The sequence below is a fragment of the Diprion similis genome, chromosome 8 (genome assembly GCF_021155765.1).
Source record: "Diprion similis isolate iyDipSimi1 chromosome 8, iyDipSimi1.1, whole genome shotgun sequence".
NCBI classification, from domain to species: Eukaryota; Metazoa; Arthropoda; class Insecta; order Hymenoptera; family Diprionidae; genus Diprion; species Diprion similis.
Window position 1 is genome coordinate 2,465,409 of NC_060112.1, and position 17,560 is coordinate 2,482,968.

Sequence of the window (17,560 nt, forward strand, 5' to 3'; positions counted from 1 at the left end):
AAATAAGTTCAGGGTGCTCTAATTTTGATAACTCGTTTGTTCTTCGGTCTGCACGCCTGTGTCATTCACTAATTAGTTTAATGGAAATTCCGTGACAAAGAGTGAACATTAGCAACAACACTGATCAAGGTACGTGACAAACCCTGAGCAATATGATCTGAATTCTGGACTGCCAAATCGGGCCAAATCTCGACGGCTCGAAAAAGCCGGGTGAATGGAACAGTCTGAAGTTGACTGAATTGCCGCGCCCGCGGTGTTAGGCGGTTTGAATACTCAAAAAAAACATACAACTTTCTTAATCTCTTACGAGCCACTAACGAGTTTATAAGTCTTAAATATGCAAGAAAATGAATTGAAAATCAAAGGAAACTCTTTTCTCAGAATATCAACATAGTATTCAAATAACCAACATAATAATATTTGATAATACTGCATACCGACAGAGCGTGTAGCTACGCCGGCAATACAGAACACTATTCTTAATCGTCGAATCAACTGATCTCTACGCTGCTCGACGAGATTCAACTGTGGGAACTGTGGATACAACAGGGATACAACTCCCTTTATTAGAGCGTATTCGACGTGTGTTCTAACCACATGTATCCACAACACGCGGTTTGTGGGAGGTTAACCTCAGCTTTTTCAGCTTTGAAAATAACCACGTGGTCCGATTGATTAGTATTTGATTGTTTTTTTAATAAGTGAAGCACGTTCGACACTTTGCATAAATGATACAAAATAGATGCATAATATAGTAAATACCAGTTAATAGATTATGACAATTACGTGTGACATGGACGCGGCGAACGAAGATAGCGAACACGTTTCGAAGAAAATCAAAAAGAAAAATCGTTCATCTGAATGTTCAGAAATGAAAACAGACACAGAAAAATACTACGAACAAAGCGTGAGCTCCTCAAAAGTAAATGGTATCGTCAAAAAGATTAAAAAAGCGAACAAACGGAAGGCCGAAACAATCGACGACGCAAAAAATCCCAGTAATGGTCTGCTTGAAGAGACCAAGCAAACCGAACAATCAACTTTGGATACAGGTTCTAAAAAAGTCAGACTCGAAAATGAGAGTGGCAAAGGTATTCCGCAAAAGAAATTTCTTTCCTTAACAAAAAGAAAACAATGAGTCGAGAAAGGACTTAAAAATTATTTATCAGAAATTACTTTAATTTGAACTTCCATGACTATAGAGAACGACGAGACTGGTGAGGATGAAACAGGCAAGACGTCAAATATTACAGATAAAGAAGCAAGTCAGATAACCGGAAAGTCATTGAGAGCAGGTTTCAACTCTGCGGATAGTATTATCCTGCTTAAAAAGTTTGTGGCAATTTGCAATGATAAAAAGAAGCACGATTTGGCAATGCAGTATTTGAACGCAGGTGGAAGTCCACTGGAAATTCTCAAACTCTTGGATACTGCGGATAAAAAGTCCCTAAGCAATGCAACAACTGTTTTCTCAGCGATGGAAATAGTCGTTATAAAGTAGGATGTCAATTCCAAAGTTTCAATCACTTATAATATCTTTAAAAACATGTAACTTAATTACCAATCCCTGTTTCAGGATCTTGGAAAAGTATCCTCAGTATCATTCAAGTGCCGCAGAAGCTTGCAGGCATTTGTTAAATTCTCACCTTGCCTCTATACATTCGATGCTCTCCAGTCAGAGCAATGCCAAACAGCGAAGAGTCGTTTTACGCCTGCTAACTGCAGTTGTGTCTCTGGGTGGTAGCCTACCTCGAGAATTGCTTGGGCACCTTTCTTTGCACACCCAAGTACTGGACACACTTTCGAGCCACACCCAACCATCGGACCCACAGAGTGTTCGAACCAGCTTCGTTCATTTTATTCTGTCATTTCTCATAGAAGGAAACTTGTCTGTAGTTAGGGCATTGCTCGAAAAACGTGGAGTTTTATCCAGCATTTTTCCAGGACTGATATATGATAGTCACCACTTGGTCAACCTCGTTCTAACTACAATCAAGTCTTACGTTCTTGAGAATCCAGGAATCAGTAAAACCATAAAACTCCACACTTTCTCCACTCCGGTGATCCAGAACCTAGTCTCCCTCTATAATTGGAAAGGGCCGACAAACTGGCCAGGGAAGAATAGAAAAAAAAACATGGAAGAATCTTCAGGTCACACAAATCCTGAGGAAAAAAAAGTGCGTGCTGTAATTGTATAATACAAAACTAAACACAAATAATACACAATCATAGTTCTTTACTCTGCTCACAGGTGGTCGTCGAAGTGGTTCACGAATTTTTATCAATACTACTAACATCCAACAAGTTTGGTATAATATTTCACGATCGTTCACTGGGCACATCTGGTCAAAAAAACAATCAATTGGCAAATACTATACTTCAGAGTTTAGATCGTCCGTGGGAGCATGAAAAGCCTGCAGACTTAGTTGTGAAAATTTTAGTCGCATGTCCTGATCTGATCAGATCTCAGCTTGTCTACACCGAACCTTATTTGGAGCCAGTTGCATCGAAAAAGTGGGTTCTAGTCATGGAATTTATTCAGAAGGTAAGCTCCAGACTGTCCAATCCTCTTTCTTATATTCTAAGTTCGAACAATTTTGTCATTTTGTCTCGTCATGTTTCATTTCAGGTCATCGGTTCGCTGGATCCCAACTTGTGCATTAAACCATGTTTGCCAGAACTGACTATATCACAGTTATTTTCTGCGCTGACAACTCTCACAGCACCGTTGATTATCTTGAAAAATGCTATTACCCCATCCATTGATCACGATAATGCTTTGATACGACAAACTTCGGTAGTCCTGCTCTCCGTCATGCTTGGGCAATTAAATAATTTCATGAATACCATACGAAATGACAGCATTTATTGCTTAGACGCAACAAAGATACAACATTTAGTTACTGACTACATTATGAAGGTGATAATACGTTATCTAACTATTTGGAAGTTCCTAAACATGTTGTGTGTACACCCAATCATTACCAATTGATTTTCAGAACATTCCTAGTCTTGATTCTGTCTTAACTGGTTGGAACAAGGCACTGTTGCTGGACAAAGAACACGAGGAAGATTCTGCTGCCGAGGCAGTTTCTGTACCAGCTCGTAAAGAGAGTCTTACAACAATTTTGAACCTACTTTTAATGTACAGAGATGTTTGCCCCCAGTTGTTGGAAACTAGCTCCATTTCAAATTCAACCATCGATTCGACTACGCTTCTGACAGGATTAAACACGTTGGAAAACGTAGATGAAGATGAATTAGGCAACATGAAAGTAAAAGCGTTACAATTTTTACTAGCACTGGATTCTTCCGCATTCTCTCCAGACAAGGTAGCATTTTATACTTATCCTCCTGCCTGTATTACGAACTTGAAAATTCAAATCCCGCCTTCAAATGTTAATGCAAATTTATCCAGGAATTATTTGGCCAAGCAATTCCATTTTTGATCTCACTTCTTGACGATGATCAAAAGTCCAAGGAGGTAATTTCTGACACAAGAATTGCGGTGAGTATGCTTTTGGATACTTGCGGGGTTTTTGAAGGCTGCAGTTACCAAGCGGATATATGGATAAACAGTTCATTGGGATTGGAAAGTGCGGAAGAAAGATCCGAAGTTGCTAATTGGCTTGTTGAAGTCATAAGGAAAACTGCGAAAAATACAAATAAATATGTCGAGTGGATTACAAAAGCCGAAGAGGTAGTGGGTGAACAACTCTATAGCAGTACAACAATCGAAGATATATTTGCAGGTAATAGCACAACTGCAAAACCGTCCCTGTTATACAAAACAAGTTGAAATTTTGTATTTTTGCAGACCTGTTGGAACGCGATATAGAAATCGGCAGAAACAAAACTGCAAGGCTACTACCCTCGGTATCTATAAGCCCACTACTTCCGGCCGCATTCGAAAGTGTGATAAGTGATGGAAGAAATCTTTTACTGCAGTATTTATCCCGAGTTACGATACACACATTGCATTGCCAAGTTACCCCAAATACGCTGATACATTTGGCACAAGAGGTCCAAGAATTAGCTTCACTGTCGTACCTCTCTAGCTGGATACCAAATGCTGAACATGCTTATGTGAAAAAGCCGTTCAGTTCGAAAAGTATAATTTCCAGAATTAGCAAAGCACTGATAACAGACAATAAAATTGACGTGAATAAAATATTTCACGGTAATCGGAAGGTCGTTTTCAAAGTTGTAGATGAAGAATTCAGTCTTGAACATTCAATGAGTCCCGAAGAAGTTCTTTCTTTGTTCAGGCTAACTGTTTTCTATTTCACACGATTAATACAGGAGGAAAAGTTCACAAACGAATTGATTTACAACGTTAATGTTCTTTTCACATCTTTGCTGCATATTGCTATGGACATTGAAAATGCTACAGAGGGTTCCGATAATCTTTCCAAAGAATGCTGTAAATGGATATTCGCTCATCCAATTATCCTCCAGTTTTTTTCACCTCTATACAAACGAAAGAACCTCGTTGAAAAGTATATTACAGAAATGACTGCGCAGGTTTCTTTAGCTGTGATCGATTTGTTCGGCGAGCAGAAAATCTCGGATATGATCGTCCCCTTCAAAGACAAATTTATGACAAAGCTACTAGCTGCGGCAAAGAAATGCCGGAGCGATGGACGCGTCAAAGATTCCTCAAGCGTGATACAATTAATTGGAATACTACAACTGAACATGAATGATATTGTAGAAATTTTAACAGTCCTGATTGAATTAGAGGTAGACAAACTTCTTTCAACAGATAAAAATCATCTATCAACGTGGGGCTTGTTGATCCCGAAATTATTAACAATGATGGCAACGAACAGAAACATTGATAGCAACACACAATCTGTCACCCTAGAAAAATCTATGATAGAAAAGATTTGCCAACGTACGATTCAGTTAAGTTCGTGTAAGGTCCAAGAATTCGAATTATGGATCGACAGTCTTCTATCTCACTTACAAAGATTTCCGCACAATATTGCTGGGGTTGATAAAAGTTGGTTGAATTTCTAACTGTCATTGATATCACATAGATTGACTTTAACGCATAATTAACATCGATTAAAACTGTTACTTCATAAAATTTCAGATTTCTTCTTGTCCCTCGTCAAGGATAAGATGAGCTCTTCTGCAATAAATCTTGCGTCGTTTCTCATAAACAGGAATACAAAATTCATTCCTGTTTACGTGAAGTACGCTTTGCACAACGATAACGTATTGAAAACAAGAGAAGCTGTATTTCCGATTCTATCTAGCATGCAAGATCATGAAGTGCAGCCGCAGTTCTTCATAAAATTACGAGACCTGTACAAAGATGAAATTTTCGGTTGGTTTTCTAATCCCAACACTGTAGATACTTGCATTAAGAAAAATATAACAGCTGCTGTTCGACTGATTGATACTACTATTGGTAAGTAATGGGAAAATAAATAAATAAATAAATAAATAAAAGAACAGTTACATCATTAATAAATTGGAGAATAATTTTCTACAGATCCAAAAACATGTGACAATACTTGCGAAATGATTCTGTCGAATGGGGACAAATTGTTGGAGGTCGATACAAGTTACATCCAGCTACTAAAAATCATTTTCACAAAGGCTGGAGATGTTGAGAATGCCGAAAATAATCGTTTGGTTGATTTTGCTCAAATATTGATTCACATAACAGTATCGGCATTGAAAAAAGAGAGTAAGAACACACAAAAGCACAACAGCTTATGTCAGACTCTACTGGACATTCTGAATTTGGTTCAAAACAAAGAAAACAATTCACGTTTTCACGAGATAAGAAAGAATCATTCCTGGCCACAGTTCACAAGATTTTCCTTAAAACTTGGATTGAAATCACTCAAGGAGAATAACGCAAAATTTCAGCTACTCAAAAGTTTAGTCAGACTATCTGATCTTGTGTACGAGGATAACTGCGATGACGAATACATCAAAACCTTGTTCGAAATGACCACCTCCCATTCAGAGTTCATCAACGTCATGCTCGGCCACTCGCCGATCAAAAGTAAGCCGCCTAATCCAAGAAAATCTGCAACAATAGACGAAAATTATTCTGGTTGATAATATTGTTCCGTTTCAGGAGATTTGATCGAACTGCTTCTTACCTTGGTTCGTAAAAATAACTCCTTGATGATATCAACACACATTCCGCTTTACCTAGGCGCATATAACGCGACGTTGAGTGAAACTGACCAACTGATATTAGAAGTAAGAAATTAGTAGTCAAGTAAGAAAGTAAATCTTTCTTCCCGACTTCAAATGTTCCAGAATAATCCTCAGTAATTCTTTGCATTTAGCTCCTGCAATACTACGAAAGACATAATGTCAAACTAACGGACTATCGTCCCTACCTTTGGGGCAACGCTGCTGCTTCACATTACAGCGTTAAAAGTGGAGCAGATACTGCATTGTGGAGACAACCATCAACTTCCCAAGTATTGGATTTATTCTTACCAGAAATTGTTAATAACACGGTGAAAAATTACCCAGTCAACAGAAAGCTGGAGATGGTAAATTTTTTCGTAATTGACATATTAATTTATACTGACTTAATGTAATTAACACTGTTTCTTTCTTCGCAAATTTCAGAGCTCTGAATTACACACCTCACAGTCAATTTATGATCCAGCGTTTTACTTGCCACTGCTCTGTTACTTATTGTCAGATAACAGTGTGGTCGCTTGTCATAAAATCACTCAGAGTGGTGCATTAGCTTTAGCCTTGTCAGCCTGCGGAAGTACAGATAGTCAGACACGTTTAGCAGCTTTTACTGTTATATCCAGATTCTACTACCACTTAGAAGCTACAAAGTAAGTTTTAATACAATTAGGTAATTCTCATTGCTTTTAAGGTGGTAAACTTTTACATTTGGTTGTTAAACTTTCTGTTTACCACCAAATTTCCTAAATCTAACTAATCATTTCCTCATTTCCTCCTTTTTTATTCCACAGTTCGAAAGAAAAATTACTATGGATGCATTTCATTGACATTTTTCGAAAAGGTATATCTTCTGCAGAGCTAGAGCTTAAAAATGTTCAAATTTCTTGTTTGGTAACAACGTTTATGGCCAGAACTTCGCTGGTCGCTACTCAACCTTTGAACCCTTTGTATTCGTCATTGCAAAAGTTCCTCATGGCAAAACCTTCCTTGGATTTGGCAACGATACCAGAATTTTTACAACTCTTTCACAGTTCAGAGATTGACCACAAATTGCATAGATTCTGGATTTTGGAAGTAGTTCGTGATGGACTGAAAACTACAATTGATGCAGAGCTGGCATTCAAATGCGTTTTGTTTAAAATGCTCCTCGATTTCTATAACTGCTCATTGGCTGACCGTCAAGCACAAGTAAATATTGATGCATTTGCAATATAAATGAGCTCTGAACCGAGACAAGATGGTTTAATTTTTTTCCTTCGTCTTTCAGATTCTTATTCTACAAGTAATTAAATCTGCAGTCAAAATTCCAAACACAGCAGTGCTGCTTGTTACCGGTTATGGCTTGCTGCCCTGGCTTCATGACATAATATATTCATCAGATGTAAATGATACAGAATTTGTGACAATTTTCATAGAAGTGACACTCAATCTTTACGATTCATTGGTAAAGTCTAACGAGAAAAATGAGGACGTGTATTTCATGTTCTTACGAACAATGATGAATTTCAAGAGCATGTTGTCTAGAAGTACAAACATTGAATCCTATAAAAATTATGTTAGTACTATGGAAAAAATTGTTTCCTACAAGCCGAATGATTTTTGCAAAATTTTGTCGTCTAAATTCATGACAGCCTTGGTGCAGCTTTCGAAAACAATCTTAGGCGAAGTCAACGAATGTGAAGATATATTACAACACGGTTCCAAGTTTGCCAATAAAACTTTACGCTTACACTGCCGAGATAACCACTCTACTTCTGACGGTAATGATATTACTTTAGCGAAAAACAGTCTCCTAAAATTACTTTTCACATGGTATTCCGTTAAAGAAATTTAACTACTACCTAAAACAAATTAGGTACATTGCAAAGCGTTCGACGACAATTTTGTAAATATTATTATTATTGTTCGTTCTTTCTTTGTAAAAATACAATGTACATATATATCAGTTTCCTATACGACTGCTAAACATTTATTTACCATATTCACATATTCCTCCAGTTACTCCAGTCCCAGTTGCGTTGCGGTTGTAACTTACAAGAAAATTTTCTTTCACGTGCAGCGGCAAATTGTTACGTATAACTATATTCATTCCAGTGGAACTTTGTCACCATTGCATTTTAAAAGTTCAAGATCTGATGATAGGCAATTAATCATGCTAAAGTATCAGCCGTGGTTCGTCTCCGCAGAACGGCAGAAGTATTTTAAAATATTATTCGGAATTTTTCACCAACTTTCAATGTTTCATGTAAATTATTAACTAGCAAGTGACCAGATACGGTCAAATAATCTTGTCCATTTCTATCGACGTTGGTGCCTTTTATACTCCTCATCCTCTGTACAACTCTTTTAGCAGTCTAAACTATTAAACGAAATCTAAATCGCATCTCGTGTAGTGTCGGCTGCTCGCCCTTCGTCTGTCCAACTGGCGTTCTATCAATTTCTTGATTTCACTGATTATAAATACACTGGAGGTGAGCGTCACTAGAAATAATATATCTGAAAGCAATCAGATAATAAGGTGATGAAGAACTGAAATTTTCAGCAATGTAATCTAGGAATATAGTTAACAGTTTCAAATTCATATTATTCGATTTAAAGCAGCCGATTTACCTTTCAACGTTAGCGCTTCTGTCTGAAAGACTTGCTGCAGTGGGGGAAAGTAGATGACCAACATCTGACCAATAACAGACAGCGAAACAGCAAGAAGAAACATTCTGTTGCTAAACAAGCCAATGGTGAATATCGACTTTGTCTGTAAGAAGTAAATTATACAGTGTTTAGTGTGCTTCTAAATTACGCTCAATGATTTCTATACTAACATAAAACATTTTCCATTAGACATGTATAAATATTGATGATTAATAATAGACACAATTAATTTACCTGAGACCGGCAGCTCAGTGCATTGAACATATCGAAGAAAACGAAGCAGGTAAAAGTCATTGTCGTATCTCTGGCGGTTATACCTCCAGACACCATCTGCATGATAGAGAAATACAGTCATATTTAGCGGCCAATTGCAAGATGCAGAGACGACTAGCATATCTTTGTATCCGAGCACTTTTGCAGAAAATACTTGCCTCACGGTTATAAACCCATAAAGTTCCCAGAATGATAATTAGTGCTGAAAGTAGGACGTTTACAATTAGGCTTCGATTGATCATCGGTTCCTTTGTGTCCCGAGGTTTTTGTTTAAGCACATCCTTGTCCACTGGTTCAACTCCAAGACTATAAACATTTGTAGAGCGGATGTGAAAATAACTGAGAATGCACACTGTTCAAATAAGCTGCTTCCAAATTCGAGAATTTCAGATACCTTTGAGCCGGCGGACCATCCATGATAATATTGATCCACAAAATCTGCATGGCGTTCAAGGGATTTGGAATTCCCATCAACGTCGCTAAGGCGATCAACGACAGTGCCGCAATACTTGTACTCAACTGAAATCTCACAAAGTTACGAATATTGTAAAATATTCCTTTCCCCTCCTCTATCGCCGCTCTGTAACACAGAAAAGGTCAAATAAATAAAAGGGAGAAATTGCTGAAGAACAAACCAAAGCCAAACAACTCAAAAGACTCACATAATTGTATGAAAATCATCGTCGACTAAAATCATATCCGCAGCTTCTTTACAGACGTCGGTACCATTCTTTCCCATTGCGATGCCAATGTCTGCCTTTTTCAATGCCACTCCATCGTTCACTCCGTCTCCAGTCATCCCGACGATATTTCCGTTCCTCTGCAACGCCTTTACTATGCACAATTTGTGTTTCGGCGTAACACGATAGAACACGCTCACATTGTTTATCATTTGTTCCAGCTGATGTTCTCCGATACTGTCTATCTCGTCCCCGGACATGAGCTGCATGTGGATTGTGTCCAAGCCGATCATATCAGCTGAGGGAAGATAGAAAAACCCCGTGATTTTGGCATCTGACGGCATTCTAGACTATTCCTAAGACTTACCAATAGCCGAAGCAGTCTCCTTCGCATCACCTGTTACCATCTTGACATTGACGCCACTGTTCAACAGCATGGTTATAGATTCTCTGACTTGGGACCTTGGTGGATCGCAAATCCCCACAAGTCCAACATAGATGAGATCCTGTAGCGAACTGCCGCGAGCCAAGCCCATAACTAAAAAGAAGAAGTTTTCAAATAAGTTTTCGAATAAACTTTGCAACATTCTGCAAAGATTATAATTGTGTGACAAAAGTGGCAAACCTCGTAAGCCTTTCCTTCCAATGTCGTAAGCCTCGGTTAGAATTTCTTGCTCCTTCTTCTGATTGAGAGAATATAGCTGACCGTTTGCCGAATACTTTGTACATTGTGGCAGAATTCTTTCTATCGCACCCTTGACGAAGAATATTTCCTCTTTGTTCTGTGATACGGTGAGTTTAGAAATACCGGAATGTAAGTAACTGTGCGGACTTGTCTCTGTTTCATTGAATTAAACTTGTAATCTTGTTGCATACTCACAGCACTGTACTTTGTGGCGCATTTTACTGCCATCATTTTCTGCTCAGAAGAGAATGGATACTCCTGGAGTTTGAGATACTTATCGACTATGCCATACATTTTGTTCTTCATCGCGACAGCTATCAAAGCACCTTCTGTTGGTTGACCAAGAAGGACATCATTCTGAATGACTGCATTGTTACAGACACATCCAACCTAATACAAAGATTGCAAAGAAACGTATTACTTGAAGGTAATTTGCTGAGATGTTCAAATATACTCATTAAGTATTAGTATTATTCTTGTTATTGCTGAACCATTCACCTCAAGCATTGTGTAAATAGAAGAACGAGCAAGTTCAACATTGTCACACTTTTGTACATTTATTTCTCCCTGATCGTTGTAGCCTGTCCCACTGACATCGGCTGCGTATCCTTCCGAAGTCAATAAAGTCGTCACAGTCATCTCGTTCTTTGTTATTGTGCCAGTTTTATCGGAGCATATTACATTGACGCAACCTGAAATTAGGACAATGTTAGAGTGACCATTAAAATCGAGGGATAATGTTTAGATGGAAAACACTTGGTGTCAAGTACCGAGTGTCTCGACGGTAGGAAGTTTCTTGACGATTACTTTCCGCTTTGCCATTCTCATTACACCCAGTGCCAGTGTCACGGTTACAACAATAGGAAGGCCCTCGGGTATCGCTGCGACAGCCAAACTAACGCTAATTGTGAACATCTCAAGCAGCGGTTTTCCCTGGATCCAGCCGATCAACATTATTATACCGATGATACAAAAAGAGTAAAAAGACAGTTGAGTGCCGAGAATGTCCATACTTCGCTGCAGAGGCGTTTTCGGAGCCTCCTCAGCCTGCATCATCGCAAATACTTCGCCAAACTCGCTTTTCTCCCCGGTATTGACAACGATGCCCTGGAAAAATGTGGTTTGCACATGAAAAAACTGCAAAGGCAAAATTTGAAAAATCTCAAATTAGTGTGGTTTTTATTGCAAGATTAACTTCATACCTTGCCATTTCCGCAACGCACCAGTGTTCCCATGAACGCAATGTTTTTCTTGACGCTGTGTCCATTTGTTTTTAACAAAGGTGCAATGTTCTTTTGAGCAGGTTCAGTTTCGCCTGTAAAACTACTTTCGTCTATTGCTAAATCGATCGCTTCAAATATTCTAATGTCTGCTGGCACTCTGTCGCCGATATTTAAATGCACTATATCACCAGGTACCAAGTTTCTGGCAAGAAAAGTTTGCAGGTGTCCTTCACGCAAGCTGAAAGTGTTAAACAGTGCGTAAGATTGCGCATGCATGAGAGAAAAAAAAACGAACGATTAGAAGTTACAAATTAATACTCACCAATGGCACGTAGGTGGCACTAATTTATTTAATTCTTCTAGTGACTTTTCTGATCTATATTCCTGAACAAATGCTACCGTCACTACTATGACAATGGCCTGTAAACAAAAGAGATATATCAGGACATATTGACGCCTCTTATGAAAACTAGCACGTTTCAGTTATTCCTGCAAAATCCATCATGTTTCGATTAGTGCAATAATTTCTCTGAAAAGTGCGTTTTTTCGCGTCAAAATAAATTTATAAATATCCTCAATATTGTGTTGTCGATGCAGATCTTAGAAAAACAAATACTTTTTTTACAGTTTCTTTAGATGTTTTAAATTTGTTCCAGATTTTTTATAAACATAATTATCAATTAGTCTCATTATATTGATACCAAGTAGTCCAAACCTAAACTTTGTGTAATTTTTCTACAAGAGTGTAACAACTATTGTATCTTGTTGGAGATGACTAAGTCAATCTTTTTGGATTTTTATACCCAGCAATTACACTACACTCTTACTAATCTGTATTAAAACGTGTTAGTCTTCACGGTTAATGTCGAAACTTGGTAGTTTTCGCTGTGAAAATCATAGTACGCTAGTTTTTGTAAGACATCTGAAACGTGCTACTTCTCATAAGAGCTGCCGATATGTAGAATCGCTGTCCAAAGAATGCCAACAAATTCAGTTTGCAATAATTACAGGACTAATGCAAAATTAAGTATACTTACCACTGTAATACTGATAGCATCGTCAAACTGTTTCATACAAACACTGACAAAGGCAGATCCGAGTAATAGGAGAATCAACGGGTTTTTGAACTGCAATAAAAAATTTCATCAAGATATTATTTTCACACTATTAAGGTTTAGACTATTTTTATTTATGATTACAACTGTGAAAGAAACTCAACGAAATTTAAAAATATCAAGAGAGCGTTCTTATTTATTACTTCCATGTCGTTTCAACCTCGAAAAAACATTCTGCCGCAACGAGCTTGTAATTTTGTTTCTCGGACAAAGCTTCTGTTTTAAACACAGTATCTACAAAACTAACATCGTTTTTAAAATTTTATTTCTTTTAACTCCTCACCTGCTCAATGTACTTTTTCCAAGTAGGTTCTTCTTCGCGTACGATCAATTCGTTGTATCCCGTAAGCTGCATGCGCAGTTCTGCCTCACGCCACCACAATCCGCTCCGTGTATCGACTCGCAACTTTACTGCAACTTCCTCCGCACCTAAGCTGGCAGCTTCGGCTGTTGAGAGCCACATATCCGTGTCCAGGTCTTCTATCTGAATAAAAACAATAATACGCAAGGTGTTGGATGGTTGAATTTATAACTTAACAGATGAAATTTACATTCGATGAAAAAAGAAGGAATAAATATTATTACAATGTGTCTTGACATCTTGATCAACTCCACCCGACGTTTGCTCATTATTTTGAAAAGCTGTTGTAATAGTGAAACTCAACGGCCTTTGCGGCGTGCTAACAAATTTTGTGGCGATCTAAACAATTCCACACTGTCGATAATAAAGTGTGTAAATAAAAGATTTAACTTTATAGTGAGTAAGCCTGTCCTTATAGTTGTGTATTGATTAACCTTTGAACTATTTGTGATTGAAGATAATTCAAGAAATGCATTAGACACACGTACCATCGTTGACAGACAACTTGTCCCACTACGGATATTAATACTTGATATAACAATAAATTGACTTGTTACACTTTTGGGCATGCATGAATTTCGCGCAGATGGAAATTCATGATCGACTGTGGCTCAATTGGACAATGCTAAATGCTAGACAGATTGGATAATCTTGTTGATAAGATGTATATACTTTGATAAGATTCGTCAATATATTACTGAAAATTATAAAAATAAAAGGAACACAAAGATCAATTAAGAGTCGTGCGTGATCAATGAATGATTGCGGATTACAATTACGCGCCACTTGTTCGTGATTACCTATCAAAACGTGATTTGATTGCACGTTTCTATTCGTATTGATATCTCATTCTTTTTTCTTTTGCAACGTGTGATAAGCAACACTGAAACGAAATCTGTGATTTCGTATCTCGCTTATGAAATTTCAAAATTTGCTCCTGCCTGATAGAAAATGAAAGAAAGAACACTATTGGAAACAAAGCAATAAAAAAATCAAGCAATGCTTCTTACACGGATTATAAAATTATACCGACTGTATTACCTTGTTCGTCATGATAATTCTCCAGTACTTTAACGAAATGAATATTCGCGGAAAGTAGCATTACAATACGTTCACCAATGCTAAAGTGAGAATCGAATGTTGGCAGGTAATTTGGGAGCAACTGTTTTGTGACGTTTTAGCCAACAAACTCTTCTCTCCTATTCTCTCTCAAAGAGCGAAGAGCATCGCCAAGCGGCGACGTCGGTAGAAAATCCGTCTTCATCACCGCTCTAAAATACCATACCCACATACGTATGTTCCATACGTCCACAATGTGTGTAAAAAGAAAAAGAAAAAAAAAGAACATCGAGAAAACGAAGACTGTGTTCAATGGCCAGTAGGTAACTGTTATTTGCCAGGACAGGTATTCAGCGGCGAATTCACGTGTGTACATATACAGAGGTGTGCAGGCACGCAGAAAAAATGAAAAACCAACTAAAAATTAACAGTCTGTAACAGATGTGCCTAGTTGTTGGTATAGAATAATAAAAAAATACGTATAACCCCCTGACGTGTCTCGTACCACGTGGCGTTACGATGAGGTCACGCGACAATTATCACGATCGATAGTGTTTGTTTCGTGAAAACTGTAAGTAGGCAATCTTCGCGTTCGATTGGGTTTACTTAACAAGGCGCGCCTGAAAAACAACATTGGAAGACATGTTGAAATTTGCGTCGATATTGAACTACTGCACGCTCAAGACTAATGGCCCTAATGTCGACATGACATTACTCTCCTCAGAATTATTTACCGAATGCATAATATCCTCCGATAAGGGATCTTATCGGTGATCTTTGGTCACGTTACCAAAAAACCCGTACATGACGTTCACGCACCTCGCGTGCGTCCCTGGGCTGTCAAATTTGACTTGAACGACAGTCCGACAATCCAAGCTCAGTTGTCAAACCGGTGAAATTGACGAACAGGATAATGGCGGGGGAATTATCGCAGGTGACTAACGTGCGGTTTTAATCGAGCCTTCTGTTTCCTGAATCAGCGGTATCTCGTAACGATGTAAATTCGACTGTGGTCGATGCAAGCGTGCATCGGCACCCGGTGACGGTTATCAGCATGTTTGCGCAGCCACGGGGCGGGGCAACGAAAGTCTTGCGAAATATTCGTACCACTGGATTTAGTTACTAAACGAATCGCTAAGAGCGCCACTAACCATGACATGCGGAGCAGTCTGCAGGCTAATGATTGCTAATGATAGTCGTTTGTTATCGGCGCGAAATACAAATTTTTTCAAAGTTACGAATCAGTTTTATGCTATTGTAACACAAATGTAACACACAAAAGAGTGATGAATAATTCTTGATAAAAGTATCGAAATTTTCAATCGTATTGCGATATTTACCCTCCACCCCTTTGACTTCGCAGAGTAAATTTTCCATGTTGGAACAAGATTTGAATTGAGTTTCAAAAAATCGCAGTGTTCTACATATGCGTGTATGCGGATGAATTCTCTCTTCTCTTACCAATTATTTCAATTAACAGTATTTTGTCGTACATTTTTTTAATCATTTCTTCTCATTAGTATATTATATGCCGGTGCAAACTCACAATTATTTGATTATTCATTGATGCTAAACTTTACATATTTCATAAACGATACTGAAATGAGACGTACTAATATAGATGAAATATTTCCAGAATTAATGGAAGCCTACTGTCGAAGGAAGACAAACAAGTCATGTGAGTCTACCGGATAAAAAAAAAAAGTTTCAAACGTTTCGTTTCGAGGAAACAACCTTGAATAACATGCAAACACCACATATGTATGTAGTATGTATAGGTAGATACAATGTTTGTTTAATGGCACTAACAGATGATCCAATAAATTTTGCTGAATAAAATTCAAATATACAACACTGTATAATTAACTTACAATAACAATTTTCAATACGAATCAAGAAGATACGCTCATATTGATGTCCGTTCAAAAGCTGCTACTACTACTAATTACAATATTAGTTAATGCATCAAAAATTTATTAATATGCAAATTACTGCATTGTTAATTCATTCATACAATACACCATAAAAACCAGCGTAAGAGTAAAACATTTACTATATTATTTGAATGGGGAGGGGTATAAGATTCTCTATTGTAAGATGAGACTTCTTCATTTCGCTCGATACATGTGAAACAGAAGAAATCATGTATTGGAAAGTATAATGCCATACAAGAATAATCATAACATTATAATGGAATAATTCACGAAACGTGAAATGCATTTCGAGACACTTGGCCTTCATAGTTTTTTTTATGAATATATTTTTTTCTTTCTTTCACTTTTTATCTTTCCTCCTATATATCCTATTATTTATACTCTTTATATATACATACATGCATGCACATATAAAGGGCGTTCCACGCCAACTCAACCAACGTCGGACCCTCACCGTTTCTGATTTTGTTCAAACATTTTTATGCCATTGTACCAACTCCAAAACAGTACTCTGAATTTTGTCGATTTTTTTGAGTGAATTTGTTCGACTTATGCTTTTCAAAACCAATATGTGCTTGGCTGTAATTTAAAAATCTTATGAAATTCTCAATAATCTTGTGTCAGATATTAAAATTTTTAAGCCAAGACCCAAAGTAGACCAGCACTCCCTTCTTATTTTTAACAACTTTTTTTCGGTAGGAAGATTAGAAAAAACCTACATGGAACAGTCAGTTTTCTATGGGCGGTTACTCAAACATTTGCATACGTAATACCGGATATTTGAGAATTGTTTCAGATTTTTTCAAACTGATTAATTATTAACAATTTTATCATCTCGACAAAACACTCTTTTGTAAAAATCTGGAGTAATTCTTAAAAATCTTCGGTTATGTATTAAAATGTTTGAGCAGCAGCCCACAAAAGACTCACAATTGCTTTAGCATTTTTTTCAATTCTGTTTTTCTCTAAAAAATTCAAAAAAGAGTAGAAGCAAATGCTGTCCCACTCTGGGTCTAGGCTTAAAAATTTAAATATCTGACACAAGATTTTTGAGAAATTTTTCAGATTTTTAAATTATACCAAAAACATGTTGGTATTCAGAAATCATAAGTCAAACAAATATTGAAGGAAAAATTAAAAAACAAACTTAAGACTACTATTTTGGAGTTGAGACGATTACATAAATTTTTTTTGAATAAAATGAAAAATGATGAGGTTGCGACATTGGTTGAGTTGGTGTGGAATAGAAATGCAACTAAGCTAAAAATAATCAACGCTTCGATTAATCAAATCCAAAATAATAATCGAACACGACGCAATTGATCGGTAAAAATTCATAGATTATTTTGTATTTTTTTGAAACGGTGCATATGAAACCAAATTTTCGTAAATTTGACAATT

The 17,560-nt window shown here is 37.3% G+C and overlaps 2 protein-coding genes across 2 annotated transcripts; one reads left to right on the top strand and one right to left on the bottom strand.

Annotated features, from left to right (window-relative positions):
• Window positions 1-652: 652 nt before the first annotated feature.
• On the top strand, window positions 653-8,135 carry LOC124408453 (nucleolar pre-ribosomal-associated protein 1). Its single transcript, XM_046885365.1, has 15 exons — window positions 653-1,091; window positions 1,203-1,497; window positions 1,577-2,177; window positions 2,252-2,545; window positions 2,630-2,920; window positions 3,000-3,332; window positions 3,419-3,752; window positions 3,818-5,005; window positions 5,099-5,419; window positions 5,504-6,025; window positions 6,101-6,228; window positions 6,318-6,530; window positions 6,610-6,830; window positions 6,972-7,368; window positions 7,448-8,135. Exons 1-15 carry the CDS (start codon window positions 776-778, stop codon window positions 8,012-8,014), a joined length of 6,021 nt encoding a protein of 2,006 aa, XP_046741321.1. The 5' UTR covers window positions 653-775; the 3' UTR covers window positions 8,015-8,135.
• Window positions 8,092-13,869, bottom strand: LOC124408454 (calcium-transporting ATPase type 2C member 1). Its single transcript, XM_046885366.1, has 16 exons — window positions 13,655-13,869; window positions 13,089-13,289; window positions 12,728-12,817; window positions 12,013-12,110; window positions 11,670-11,928; window positions 11,238-11,574; window positions 10,966-11,159; window positions 10,663-10,857; window positions 10,408-10,564; window positions 10,150-10,320; window positions 9,765-10,080; window positions 9,497-9,682; window positions 9,261-9,408; window positions 9,064-9,159; window positions 8,791-8,932; window positions 8,092-8,676 (listed from the first exon to the last, which is right to left on the bottom strand). The coding sequence occupies exons 1-16, from the start codon at window positions 13,733-13,735 to the stop codon at window positions 8,543-8,545; spliced, it is 2,805 nt and encodes a 934-aa protein (XP_046741322.1). The 5' UTR covers window positions 13,736-13,869; the 3' UTR covers window positions 8,092-8,542.
• Between the last annotated feature and the right edge of the window lie 3,691 nt (window positions 13,870-17,560).